The 13,104-nt window shown below is 45.2% G+C and overlaps 1 protein-coding gene across 1 annotated transcript in view; it reads right to left on the bottom strand.

Moving 5' to 3' along the window:
* adgra2 (adhesion G protein-coupled receptor A2) overlaps positions 1-13,104 on the bottom strand; it is a 36,736-nt gene that overhangs the window by 7,578 nt on the left and 16,054 nt on the right. Inside the window, exons 2-5 of the mRNA XM_030105275.1 lie at positions 12,602-12,673; positions 1,938-2,009; positions 287-358; positions 130-201 (exon numbers count right to left, since the gene is read on the bottom strand). Of these exons, the coding sequence (XP_029961135.1) occupies positions 130-201; positions 287-358; positions 1,938-2,009; positions 12,602-12,673 (288 nt within the window). The remainder of the gene's footprint in view (positions 1-129; positions 202-286; positions 359-1,937; positions 2,010-12,601; positions 12,674-13,104) is intronic.

Genomic DNA, 13,104 nt, shown 5'->3' with positions numbered 1-13,104 from the left:
CCAGCTAACCACGGGTGAAAGCCTGTCGCCACTCAAAATCCTGAAAAATGTAACTTCACAGGAACATTAAATGAATACTTTAGATGGAACATGCTCCAGTTAAAGCTGACTTGAAACTGAAATACTCACACGAGCTTCAGGGACGGCAGTTCCTCGAAAACCCCTGGATCCACGGTTGATATGATGTTCCCAGAAAGGTTTCTAACGCGGGACCAATCAGATAAATTAATTCAATCGCTTCGCCACAAATTCAGCAGTACAACATTTTTGTGGATGCGTCTCTTACAGTTTAGTGAGATTGGTCAGGCCCTGGAACGTGTGTGCGGACAAACAGCCAATGCGGTTGTTGGAAAGGTCGCTGAAAGTGCGAAAATGCAAAGGAATGTGTTAGCTCAACCACTCAGCCACATATTTTGGTATCTTAAGCCTCCGCGTTTGTGTTATCAGATCGAATATTACACGTTCATAATGGGCATGTTGAAAACTTTTCAGGACCTCCCTTAATCTGGTTTACCATGAATCAAATGGCGATAAAGAGCCTTAGAAAGTTCAAATTTATATAAACATGCCAGCGGTCCCTGCCACTTTCTCTTATCAGGACTCCACGGTGCCAGAGTAAAAGTTTATCACGGCCGGGGTAAAAGCAGGGCCCCTGTTCTGCTGTCCAGCTCCGAGTGTGATGTATGGCTGCAGCCAGAGAGGGATCTGCTCTGCTGCACCTCTGACACTACCCAGCAGAGAGCTGTCCAGAGCATGTGTTTATCTCCCCCTGTTTGTTTTGAGAAGCCCCAGACCTTGCAGGGAAAACACAAGAAGGAGGGAGGAGGGACGGGGAGTCACGCGGAGCGGCACAGACGGACAGTCTCGACCCACGCTGCAACCAGACCTCGGCGTCCAAAAACACAATGAGCGAACAGCGAGCGGCTGCAAACAGCCGCCTTGTCACATTCGATACCGTGTGAGGAGCCTCTGAGGTTTCCTCCGGGGTGAAGCGGGGCGGAGAGATGACATCCCAGGGCCTCCGCAAAGATCAGCAGAAACATTTGAAGGAGGCCTTTATGGTCACACTAACACTGGGAGCTCAGTATAACATCTGCCATGAGCTGCCAAAACAGCATATATGTGACTTTGTCTCCGCTACTGTCAATCTTACGAGCGCTCATAAACAAGCTACACTATGCTGTCTCTGTAAGACCAGAACACACAACTTGGATGATTCACGGCTTCTTGGTGTGAACCAGAGCTGATGATTCCTTAAAAACAGACTTTAGTACAGTACATCTAAACGTTCTGACTCTACAGTAACAGCAAAAAAGTGTATGTACTGAAATGTTGGAGAACATATATTCACACACTGTGCTGTTTTTTTGACGAGTCTTGAACGTTTTGTGGTCATGGGTTATTTGCACTTACTCATATGCACATGTGAGCACACACCCTAATGACTATTGTGACAGTATGTTTGCCAGCGTGAGCTCACGAGCGATGGCACAGGTCATGTAAAAATCATGTTAAAGTTCAGAAATTAAATTATGTGTAAAGTGTATAAAGCATGTAACAAACTGACTGGACTATGACCAGTGTGGGTCTCAGGAAGTTTTTGAATGCAGTCCTAAACCTGATCACTCATGAATTTGTCAAGTTCTGCAACTTTGGTATCAATCAGCTGCCTGGATCCTTTCACCGTGACTCTGAATCGCTATCTGGAGAGGTTAAATCAAGTAACAAGCCTGTCTGAAAAATGTGAGGAGTTGAAAGTACTGGTATTTGCATTAAAGTGTAGAGAGTAAATATAAAAGGTCCTCAGAAAAATAAATGCTTGAGTGAATGAATAAACCTGGAAAGAGTACTTAAGTAGGTTAATGAAGACAACAAATGTTTTATGTGCCACTTCTGCAGTGAATTAACCAGTGTGAATCACGCTGATGTCTACTTACAGTTTCCGAAGCTCAGACAGACCTCGGAAGGCTCCGGGCCTGATGGTGCTGATTAGATTGTGTTTGAGGTCCCTGAAGGCAAAAGGGAAAAAAACAACAACAACAACATTAAACCACTAACTAAATGCAGACAGGGATGGTGCATAACAGGAGATAATTGCAGATTTTGGGATTTGCTTTTCTGTGTCAAGAGATTTTCAATGTTGCACCACAGTCAAAAAGTGAGTCAGCAGCTTCAAAACAATCAACCAATAAATGAATCAGTGGTTGCAGGCAGGTAGGCAGACACATCCAGACTGAGCCCCAACTAAACACAGCCTGCACACAAGCTGGACTGGTCAGTAGTCCATGGGCCGACCCAGAGGCCCAGTAACTCAAACACCAACTGTGGACACCAGTCAATCTCACAAGCATGTTTTTGAACTGAGGGGAAAATTCCACACATGCACAGCGAGAACGAGCAAACTCCAACCATTAACAAACTAACCCGCTGTACTAAAGTGCAAGCATTCACACCATATTTCCAGATTTCTGACTCCAACTGATTCCTGATTGTCTGATGGTGATGACAGCCAGTATGCTGGCTGAGAATAACAGATGATGTGGGAAAAATCTAAATACATGAACTCTAGAAGGTCATCACTTCCAAGACATGAGCACACAAAAAATGAAACATCATCCACTCCCTGACTTCAGGCTTCCGAGATACTTAATACAATAAGGATTCAAGGGAATGATAAAGGCTTCTGCCATTGCTTCTGTAAAGCTGGTCTCCAAACAAACATGATCACAACAAAGATTCTTGAATGTTGATCATCCCTTCTCCTATCCCAGGTTCAAAGTCATGTGCCAGACATTTCAGAAAGATTACTTTTATCCATCATTGGACACTCTGAGACTTGTTTTATCAGTGGGATTAAATCAGATGAATAAATGAATGTTGTTAAAACATAGAAAATCCTGCAGAGGAGGATTTCCGTGGAGGAGCTCACAGCCATCAAGCAGTGTGCTTTCTGTATTTGTCGTTTGACCAGGATGAACAGTGGTATGGACAACCCTAGGGGACTTTCTGGGTGATTTTTTTCCACAAACATTATCTGAGATTGCTTCTTTTAACCACACTGCCTCACATCATGCACAACCTCAGGCATCCTGTAACCATTGTTTTGTCCACTCTCCAAGAGATGAGCTTTTTTTGGTCAAACCAGGGCAGGGAAATTGTTTTAGAGAAAGACTTCCAGCAAAAAAAAAAAAAAAATTACACTGTGTGGTATGGCTGGGATGCAGTGAAAGATCATGGGTTTTGTCGACGGTCCAAGCGTTCTTTAAGCCATCGGTCATATTTGTATTACAGACAGGAGACAGGTTATAATAATGTGGCAGAAACTGCCTGGCCTCACAACAAAAACGATGAAATGTGTTGTGTTTGTCTTCGAGCTTTGGTCTGAACAGCTTTCCCTCAGCTCTCTGAATACGCGCCAGGCCACCAGACAGAACATTTTTTTTAAAAAAGATGTAAGATCTTTCTATAACTTGGATTCAAACAGAAATGAGCAGCTCGTTACGGCACACACTTCACCAATCAAATTAAAGTGGAGTCTGTGCATTGCACAAGAGAACAACAGTACCCTCCTATATGTGTGTGCGAGAGGCCTTGTGTGTAGTTATCTTTGTGTGCCTATGTCCCGCGCTGAATATACATGTGTCCCTGTGTGTCAGTAGCTGTATGGGATTTGTTGACCAGGGCAGGGAGAGAACAATACTGCTGTTTCCAGTCTGCGTGTCCCGGGGCTCATTAGTGCGGCGATGAAAGACGAGGCACTGCCCACTATTTCCTCTCTCTGAGGTCTGCCCCTCCCTCTCTGTCTGCCCCTTTCACACTCATACACACACACACACACACACACAAGCATGTGGTTGCTCTGTAACACTGACCTGCATGTAGGTCCTCTGACATATTCATTTAGAGATGGATTCAAAATATAATACAGGTAAAGCAGAATCATTGTGATTTCTAATCGACACATAAACAGTATTACTCCATTTATTTGCATTTATATCAGAAAGTAAGGGTTAAAAAGTTTCTTCTGTCATCCTGTGCTTGTTAAAGAATGCAAACTGCTGCTCATTTTACTGAGAACATGATGTGGTTCTACACTGAGTGGTGTATTTTATTACAGGTGAGGGGCACAAATACAGATATACTTAATATCAAGAAAATTACCAAAACAAATACAGAAACAGAGGATTCATTAATAAGCAAATCACAGTTTTCAGAATAGTAGTTTAGTTTAAAACTATGCAAGTGTTTGAACTGTCTTTTTTTCACCTACAGCCTTATTTTACATGAACCTTGCATTTCACCCTGCATGGTGAAATCTTCACCAGGAGTCAAACAATTGCAATCATACACACGGCAACAGAAATGTTTCTATGCTAATCTATAATTTCCACGAAAATGGAATCGTGCTGCTCAGGTACGACAAGACTCCAAGACCAGAGAAGATTTGAATCAGGACAGTGGACGTAGCAGCAGAAGACGCAGGAAACAGGGTCAGATGGAGGCAGATAATCTGCTACAGGTGGGTGTACCTGTTTGATTTTATATGTTACATAATATTCTATTCACTGTTATTTACTGTTTTCATTTTTTTAATTCATTACTTCACCTTCACTTATTTTATTTGCTTTACCTGCCTTCTCCAAACATCCATCATTCAATAGCAAATGTGGCAAAAGTAGAAAGTATTTTTAGATTTTTTTTTCTTTCCCCAGGCATCAGGCTTCAGTATTCTGACAGATTTTTACATTTTCTTCCCATGTTTGAACACAAAAAAGTCATAAAGTAATATTAATAATGGTTAAAAGCCAAGAAATCTTGTTTCTGTGTTTTTTCTTTATTTCTCCTTATAGAAAATGCACAACACTGTTTCAATAAGTGTAGTGCTATTCCTTTTAGCAGTATTATGTCTCTGAACGCAGTTATAAAATGAATAGTTTCATTGGGTTTGTTACTTGTCACCTGTCTGATATTGTAAAGCTGCAGAGCTGCTCGCTCTCTCCCTCTCTCTCTCTCTCTGTCTCTCTCTCTCTTACTTGCTCATATATTTCATGAGGGCAGCCTCATTAATCCAGAGCTAACTCAGTCCTCCTGACAGCAATGAGAAAGATGTCTAAGTGTGAGTAACTTTAAGAACAACTTCTGTTCATAGTACCCGTGATGAAGCTGCAGCATTAGCTTTTGCCGGTTTTAAAGCCGTCTGCTCCCGCCGGTACTCTTCTATCTTGTTGCTATCTCCTCTCGTAATTAGTTCACAAATCTGTTTCTTTCAAGAACCACTGGCATCCGGATAATCAAGTGAATCAGACTGACAGTTCGGCTCATAGTTCAGCTCCGGACAGAAATACAATAATAACACAGCTGAGTGCCGAACATCAACACAGCCGTTTTTGAGGGAGTTTCCTGAATTTATGATGAGACACTTTTTACATCCAATATCTAGCAACGTATGAAAAAGTAAATAGCTCATTTCCAATCATTTTCAAGGCCTCAACCCTTCGTCAAGATGTTTTAATCTGACTTTGTATAATGAAACTAAAACAGCATGTGAATTCATTCATTATTATTATCAGTTTGTACTTTTGCCATGTTGCTTCACGACCTTTAGGACTGACACTAAAGTTACATTAAACTTGTCTATACTATACTTGTCTATATCTGCCTTGAAAGCCGTGCGCCCTGTGCGTGCTTCGGTCCGAGGCGTATCAACAGTCCACTGCTAGCGATACAGTCTCTTATCACCAGGTTGGGGAATTTGAAGGAGCTCCCCGGCCTCGGCGGCACTCGCAGCGCCGGCCAAGCCCTCAAACGTCAGCTGCTGCTCACCGCCGCGATCCGAGCTGGATCTCGGCTGCAAGCCCCCCCCCCCCCCCCCCCCGCCACTCTCTGATTTGCTTCCAGCTTTATTTGGAGCGCGCAGCGCGGCCCGCGCGGCCGCTCCGGCAGGCCTCACACTCAGGCGATGACTTGTCTGTGTGCCCTCTGGAGTGGAGAGCGCCCTCTCTGACAACAGCTTCACAGCTCAGCGGCCTCGACACTGATGACAACAGCTGTCACCATGCGAGGGGATAATAGCACGGACAAGAATTGCTTCAAAGCCTCACGCTCGCTGAACACCAAAACGTCGCTGCCTGAAATCCTAAAAGTTTAAACTGTAACTATTATTTTAGCAGCTTTGCAGTTCTTCTGAAAGCGACATGATTGGCTGTGACGCATTATTATTATGACTCTGGCTTTTTTTCCTTTTGAGTTATGCTTTGTAACCTTCTGAGTGCAGTGCTTTATCCCCTTCGCCACATGTGGCCTGTGCGATTGGATTGTGACAGACTCGAGCTCGCTCCCAGCCCAAAAGGGGCCATTGTCTGCTGCCACTGGGCCTAACACCAGAGCCTGCCATTAAGAATGTCTTTTTTTCTCCGCAACAAACTCCTCTTGATCAATGGGGCTGGTCCTCTGCCATTCTGAAGAGTCATTGCTGGGTGGGTATAGAGGATGAGCACCTGGGCCCCAAGCAGACTGGAGAGGAGCGATGTGCTTGTAGGGCAACGAGAGGGTAATAATGAAGATATGGTCTATAAAGCGCTCCAGACATGGAGTGCTCCATTATCAGGGAGCGCAGCAGCGGGGACTGGAGTGCTGACATTGTTTAGGCCCCGGCTCTGGAGGGAGCTGAGAAAAGGACTGAAGCCAGGGAATGGCTGCTCATTATCACCAGACTGGAATCAAGAATTTCTTGTTGCAGGATTTTTTTTTTTTTTAATGGAAAAAAGTGGAATTACAGGTTTTGTTTCTATGCTTTAATCATACTTTTCTCTTGGTTCAGCCCAATATAAGTTTTTCCAAACAAAAAAACTTAGGTTTTCTGGAAAAAGGGCAAATGGGAGGTTGACTGGCACCTTGGTTCCTGACGGAGGTCAGTGGAGACCATTTTTGTGCTGCGTGTCATTTCCTGTCTGGTTGGCGTCTCTTTCCGTGGCCCGAGCTCGTTTATTTTTACAGTTTCCTTTTTCTCCTTTTTTTTCACTGGCTAGCTTTCCCCTGTAGGGAGGGGCAGGTGGGTTAGGGGATTCAGTATGAGGCAAAATCGTTCCTGTGTTTGGCCCCGGAGACCCCACCTCCCCGCTCCTCAACACACTTGCTCACAATGGGGGCTCTGTAGCACAGGCCCAAACCGTACTCCTGCCTTCCCCCCAAAACAGGAAACCAGGATCTGCAGAGGTCTTGTTTTTCTACTAATTTCCTGCTTTGCTGTCCCTTCCCCAGATTATTTTCTTTATTTTTTTTCCTGGTTCCTCTCAGATTGAGCATACCTAATCACCTTTTATGTCTGCGCTCATGTGGAAAATGTTTTAGCTAAATGGAATGAAGAGAACTTTTCTTTTAAAATCAGGGATGCTGTGTATTTTGCTCAGTATATAGCTCCTGACGGCACTCATCTGGTCCCTGATTTTCTTCTTTTATGGTTCAGCAGGTGACCTACGAGCGAAGGTGAGGACCTATAGCAACCTGCTCGTTTTTCATGGTGCAATCATGGATCAACAGTTAAGTGCACAGTGAGGGCCACAGAAATAGCAGCGCACATTTATTTCAAATGTACAGTTCCCTGAGTTGATTATATGTTTCTATATTCCAGAGCAAGAGAATTTCAAGCACATTCTGCCAAGGAAAACACTGGAAGCATGGACCAATATTGACTCCAGGTCTGGCATTGAGAGCAGCCGAGCAGGAGGGTGAAGGCATTTGGATGGCGAGGATTTTGCCACTCTTGCTGATTTTTCATGAGACCTACCAGAAAGAAAATGATGTGAAACCACAGAAGCTAAGTAGAGCGATCGTCACGTGAAGTCAAATATTTCTGAGTCAAAGGAGACCGTTTCCTGAACAGCGAAAAAGCTGTAAATCCTTCCAATATTTAATCACAGCACAGATTCAGTGTGTCAAATTGATTTAATATGAAATAACATCATCTTGGAAAGAAACTCGCGAGCAACTTGAAATCGTCCAAGAAAAGATATTTTCAGCCAGTAGGTGGACTACAGCAGAGAGTGTCAAAGGGGAGGAACAGTGAAAGACCCTGTGCGATGGGAGGGGGCAGATGCAAAAATAAAGCAGAAAAGGAACACAAACGGAAGTGGGGGGAAGTAAGTCCAGAGAAAGCTCAAGTTCCTCTGCAGGAAAAAGCCATTGAAACCATATCAAGTTTTGCCGAAAGAGTGTGTGAGCGAGAGTTACTGGCATATAAAGCGTACAATTTGGTAATGGGCTTATGAGGGGGCTCGCTCGCTGTTTCAATAAACCCCCAGAGCCATGACTGAGCTAGGCTTGCAATACAAACACACCCCGTTCCTTCAGTTTATCTGAAAGACACATCTGGAGTCTATCAACTCCAGCAGCACCCCCTTTCTGTTTCCACTCTCCAGCACGCTTAACCCCTTCCTCACCCACTCCGCCCCTTAATGTCATGCACTCTCATTAGGTGACCGTTGCCTAACCGGCAGCCACTCGATGGCGTGTGCGGGAAAACACACAAACATAAATGTTCATTTTCCTGTGAGACGGGGGGGGGGGGACAAGAGTCCCGTGTGCAGCCTCCACAGCTGCCCTGAGCACTGCTCAGAACCCAGCCTGGTCTAGACAGAAGGGCTCCTTGCCATGTCTACACATTCTCACCGTTTTTTACATGCTATAGCGCCGCTCAGCCCTGCTTTGTTCCCACTCATCAATGTAATTCTTTTAGCCTGTGTGGAAATAATGTTAATCTCCCGCTAAGGAAAACAACTTGAGGTTTATATAAGACAAACTGCAGGAGTGTGCTTTCCTTCTCTCCCTTCCTCCCTCCCTCCTCCTCCTTCCTCTCTTTCCCCGCTCACTCGAGCCACCACCATACCATCTTTAGCCATCTCGGCTCCACTTCCCCTGTGTCAGATGGTAAAGTTGTTTAAGTTGGACTCCTTCCTAACCCCGGCCGCTCAGAATGGCAGAGGCAATCTCAAGGTCGGTTTGCGAGAGACACAGGCAAAGACTGAGCGGCCTGTTTATGAAACAGATACTATCAAGTCATTAAGTGGAGAACTACCCGAGTCATTCATAACCATACTGTTAGAATTGTATAAGTTCAATTATGGAGACGTTTTCCAAACATATCTGCACATTCTCATGCTCTCTGTGACTTATTGGTCACAGGTTTCGCTGTAAATCTTAATCCCAGTTGCTCCACGATGATATATCACAAGAAACTCCTTATTTCCTGCTCTTGAATAAAGTTGAAACGAGTCAAGAGGAAGTTTTCTATTATCTTTAAATATGTTTCCTGTGCGTAATCCTCCACTAAGCAATAAGTAGGAGTACATTCACATAAAGTAGATCTAAACTGTAGGAGTAATTTCAGTCTTACACTGATAAAAATCTGTCATGCTGCCAACACCTTGATGTTTTGAACAGTTCTAACCACAAGTCTTGCCCCTGCCTTTCAGACCTGTTCACAACAAACGCCCTGCTGCTCCCTCATCCATCATCATCGCTGCTCCTTCTCTCCCCGTAGGGTGAACAGACCTGGTAATGAGGGCCCCTTGTGCCCTGCCTGCCTGTCCTGTGTCCCATGGTGCAGTGGGGCCCAGCTGGACAAGAGCCAGACTGCCTCGGCCTTCTTTGCTCATTATTCTCATTACCTTGCCTCAAATCAGCGCAAGACAGGCTGTTGGGATCCGTCCACGACTCATAAAGGGCCCGGCTCGTTAACGCGGCTGCCAGCGAAACCTCGCCCCCAAAAAAGGGTGTGCACAAAGGTGGAGGTACTCAAATAGGTACACGAGAGCAGCGCCGAAGGCCTCGAGGCGGTGCGTTCAAATGTAACTCTTTTTCACTCGTACCAAGCTTGACCACAGAAGCAAGGTATGATTCAGCTGGTGCGCCTCGAGAGCTGGAAAGAAATAAGGTATTCCAGGATCCAAATGTAGCTGTTGGATGGTGAGCCTATTTAAAAGAGCTACAAAAACACAGTAGTCCAGTAAGAGGGCAAAAACAAACAAGCCTAAATTGCTCCTCTGTACTTGGGTGGTTTGGCAGGTTATGAAGGCAACAGTGGCTTTGAGGAGGTTTGTCCCAATGAAAGGGCGAACTGTGCAGACTGCTGCCGCGTCTGGCTCAAGCCCGGAGGAAGGCCGCCTGCCCCGGAGCTGCGATCCCCCCGCTAGCAGCAGCAGACCAGACTATACTCAACTCTGAGTCGGAGTCTGGCTTGAGCGCGTGGATGAGGCCGTGCGTCCGCTGAGAGAGTTCGCAGACACATCTGAAGCGACGGTGGCCATACTAGGAAATGCGCAGGAGTTACAGCACACACTGAACTCACAACAGAGGTGGGCTGAGAGGTTTGTGTGCGCTGCTGGTCGCGCAGGCGTGCGCAGGGAGCAGACTCCGCTGTTTACCCCGTTCATATAGGGGATGAGATGCAGTGTAACTCCCTGATGTGTGTTTACTCAGCCCTAGTGGGCTGGCCTTTGATTACAGCACTGACCACATAATATGAGTAACTGTTCACTACTGCTGCAAATGACAAGCACATGTAGACTTTACACTGGAAACAATGACAAGACCTGGGGAGGCTAAAGGGACAGAGCCGAAAACTGAAATCTTACACAAACACAAACACATTAAAACCCTTCTTTATAAAATCAAATCTGAATTCATCTTCTGTGCCATTAAAAGTTTTAATGCTCTACATTTTACAACAGACAGCAGTTTTCTCATGAGCTCAGATGTAATTGTAAGCCATGCAGGACTCAATTAAAGGTTAAAGTTGTCAGCGTGAGTGAGCAGACCTCCACCGCTGTGTGTCAGAGCCAGCAGAGGTTTGAGGCAGAGGAGTGAAATGAAGCCTGCATGATTTACGTTAGCTAAATCCTCTCCTTACGCCAGACGCCTACCTCTTTGACTTTAGAGCGCGAGCAAGTGTCGGTGATTGACTGAGTGAGGGAGCTGCTCTGTGTCTGTCAGACAGCTCCTTCAGTTGAGCGTCCAGGAACGCTCCGCCCTGCTGCACCCTGCCGGTTTTATCACCGCTTCAGGTACAGGGGGGCCAGTTCACGGGTAAGCTCAGGTTACCCGACCCGTCGACCCTGCGGAGCTACGGGGAGCCTTGTCTGCACTTAAAAAAAAACAAGCAGCGTCAGCTTATTTTACATCAAACGCTCTGAGCGGCAGATTCACTTTGGTTTCACTTTTAGAACGGTTATTATCGAAGCCGTGGCCGTGGCGTCTTCCTCTCCACAGCTCCATCACCGTCCTTGCCAGAGAACTGGCAACTTGGCCTTGAAACTATTCGCCCATGTCGTGCTCATGCCAGACATTCAAAAAAGAAAAAAAACAGCAATTTCAGCAAATTTAGCCTTTGTTCTCAACTGGCACGTCTGGTGCGAGCGCCGGTAGGTAGGTACTAACAAGCTAACAACTGCAGCAAATTACCATATTTTTCTTTCTTTCAACATTTCGGAGAAGCTTGTTAGCTTCATGGGTGGTAGCTTCAAGTGGCATGTGGAACTAATATGTCTTCAACTTACCCACCCTTTCCTCTCCAACAAAATAAGTGGGTCTACAGTATCCAGACTGAAAGCCGCACCATGTGGGTTGTTGCCATAAAGCTTTACTGCGACGCTGTGTGAAACTGCACACCTTGGAAACATTGTCTTTGGTGGGAAACATGCGTGTCTCATATTCAGCGTATCCAAGGGGGGAGACAAGGACAGTGTCTTTCTCTCTGGATGCTTCTTAAAACAAAAAAAGAGCTTTCAAGCATGAAACGGTTGAGAAAAAGACACATTGCTCAATCCGTCTGCAAGTTATCCTCCGGAGGATAAATGTAATTACAATATATCCAGTAATTGTCAGTATTTGAACGATGATGGTTTAACAGTGAGGACATCGTTGAAATAATTTAGGTATTTGAAAAACAAATGGGAAGAGAGAAAAACCATGAAAAACACTGGATAACTGATGAGCTAATGTAATCTGGAACAAGTTTGGACAAACATATACAAAAGTTAATTTCGTTCAGAGGAACAAATGGCAGTTCCCAACACGGTTGCTGTCTGATTGTCCCCAGAGGTGCTCTTGCATAAAAGCATAAGTCTTAAAAACTAATCTCATCTTTCACTTGTCTCACACCTCATTCAGAGAGATTAGGATGCTACTGAGGAGGGCCAGACTGTCTGCAAGCCTCAGGCGAAACTGCCAACACACACCTCCTGCCAGAGATCGCTCTTATCTTGTCCTGTGTAGTGGGGCTTACTTGATAATGAAGGACTGAAGTGTAATTATGTGAGGTTTTCAACATAAATCTGTGATAGCAAGTCTAAATCTATCATCCTCCCAGCTGGAAAGGTGCCCGTGATGGGATCTTTGTGAACAGAGCCGCAGAGATTCAGCTCAGATCTCCTCTGATACCCTGTCTTTACGTCTCCGCTCAGCCAGAGACCGGAGGAGGGCCAGGAAGGCAGCCGTCACATGGTTGTATGACATAGAACCAATGCAAACAATAAACACAACAGCAGAGCATCTGCAGAAGGTGAAAATCTGACAGAAATTGCATAATAAGAAACAGGCTACTCACAGTTTTTCCAGAGCATAAAGTCCAAAGAAGGATCCATTTTTGAGAACTTGGATTTTGTTGTGACTCAGTATCCTGTAAAAAAAAGGACCAAACAGTGTTGTTAGAAATGTTCCACGAACAAGCCAATGAAGCTCAAATACACACTATTAGTATCTTTAGGGAGAGTTCGGGTTAAACCAGACACACCGTGAAGTACACTGGAAGGATGAAAGCAAAAAGAAAATGTCCTCTTGGTGCTGCAGTCACATGAGAGATTAGCCGGACCAGAGACATCAGCCAAAGATGTTTCCAATAAGTGTTAAGACAGAATAGGACATCAAGATGAGGCGGGAGGCTGTAATCTCCATAATCATTCCGCATACATCAAACGAACGTCCCTCCACATCAAACGAACGGCTGCACAGGCCGTGTTCATTTGCTCTTTATCTCCTGGCAAATCGCTTGGCTTATGGGACTGTTTTCGGGCCAGGGGGCGAAAGGCTGCGGACGTCAGGCTGCGATTG

The sequence above is a fragment of the Salarias fasciatus genome, chromosome 12 (assembly GCF_902148845.1).
Source record: "Salarias fasciatus chromosome 12, fSalaFa1.1, whole genome shotgun sequence".
Classification (NCBI taxonomy): Eukaryota; Metazoa; Chordata; class Actinopteri; order Blenniiformes; family Blenniidae; genus Salarias; species Salarias fasciatus.
The sequence above is the reverse complement of the archived record's forward strand: the minus strand, read 5'-3'. Positions and strand labels throughout refer to the sequence as shown.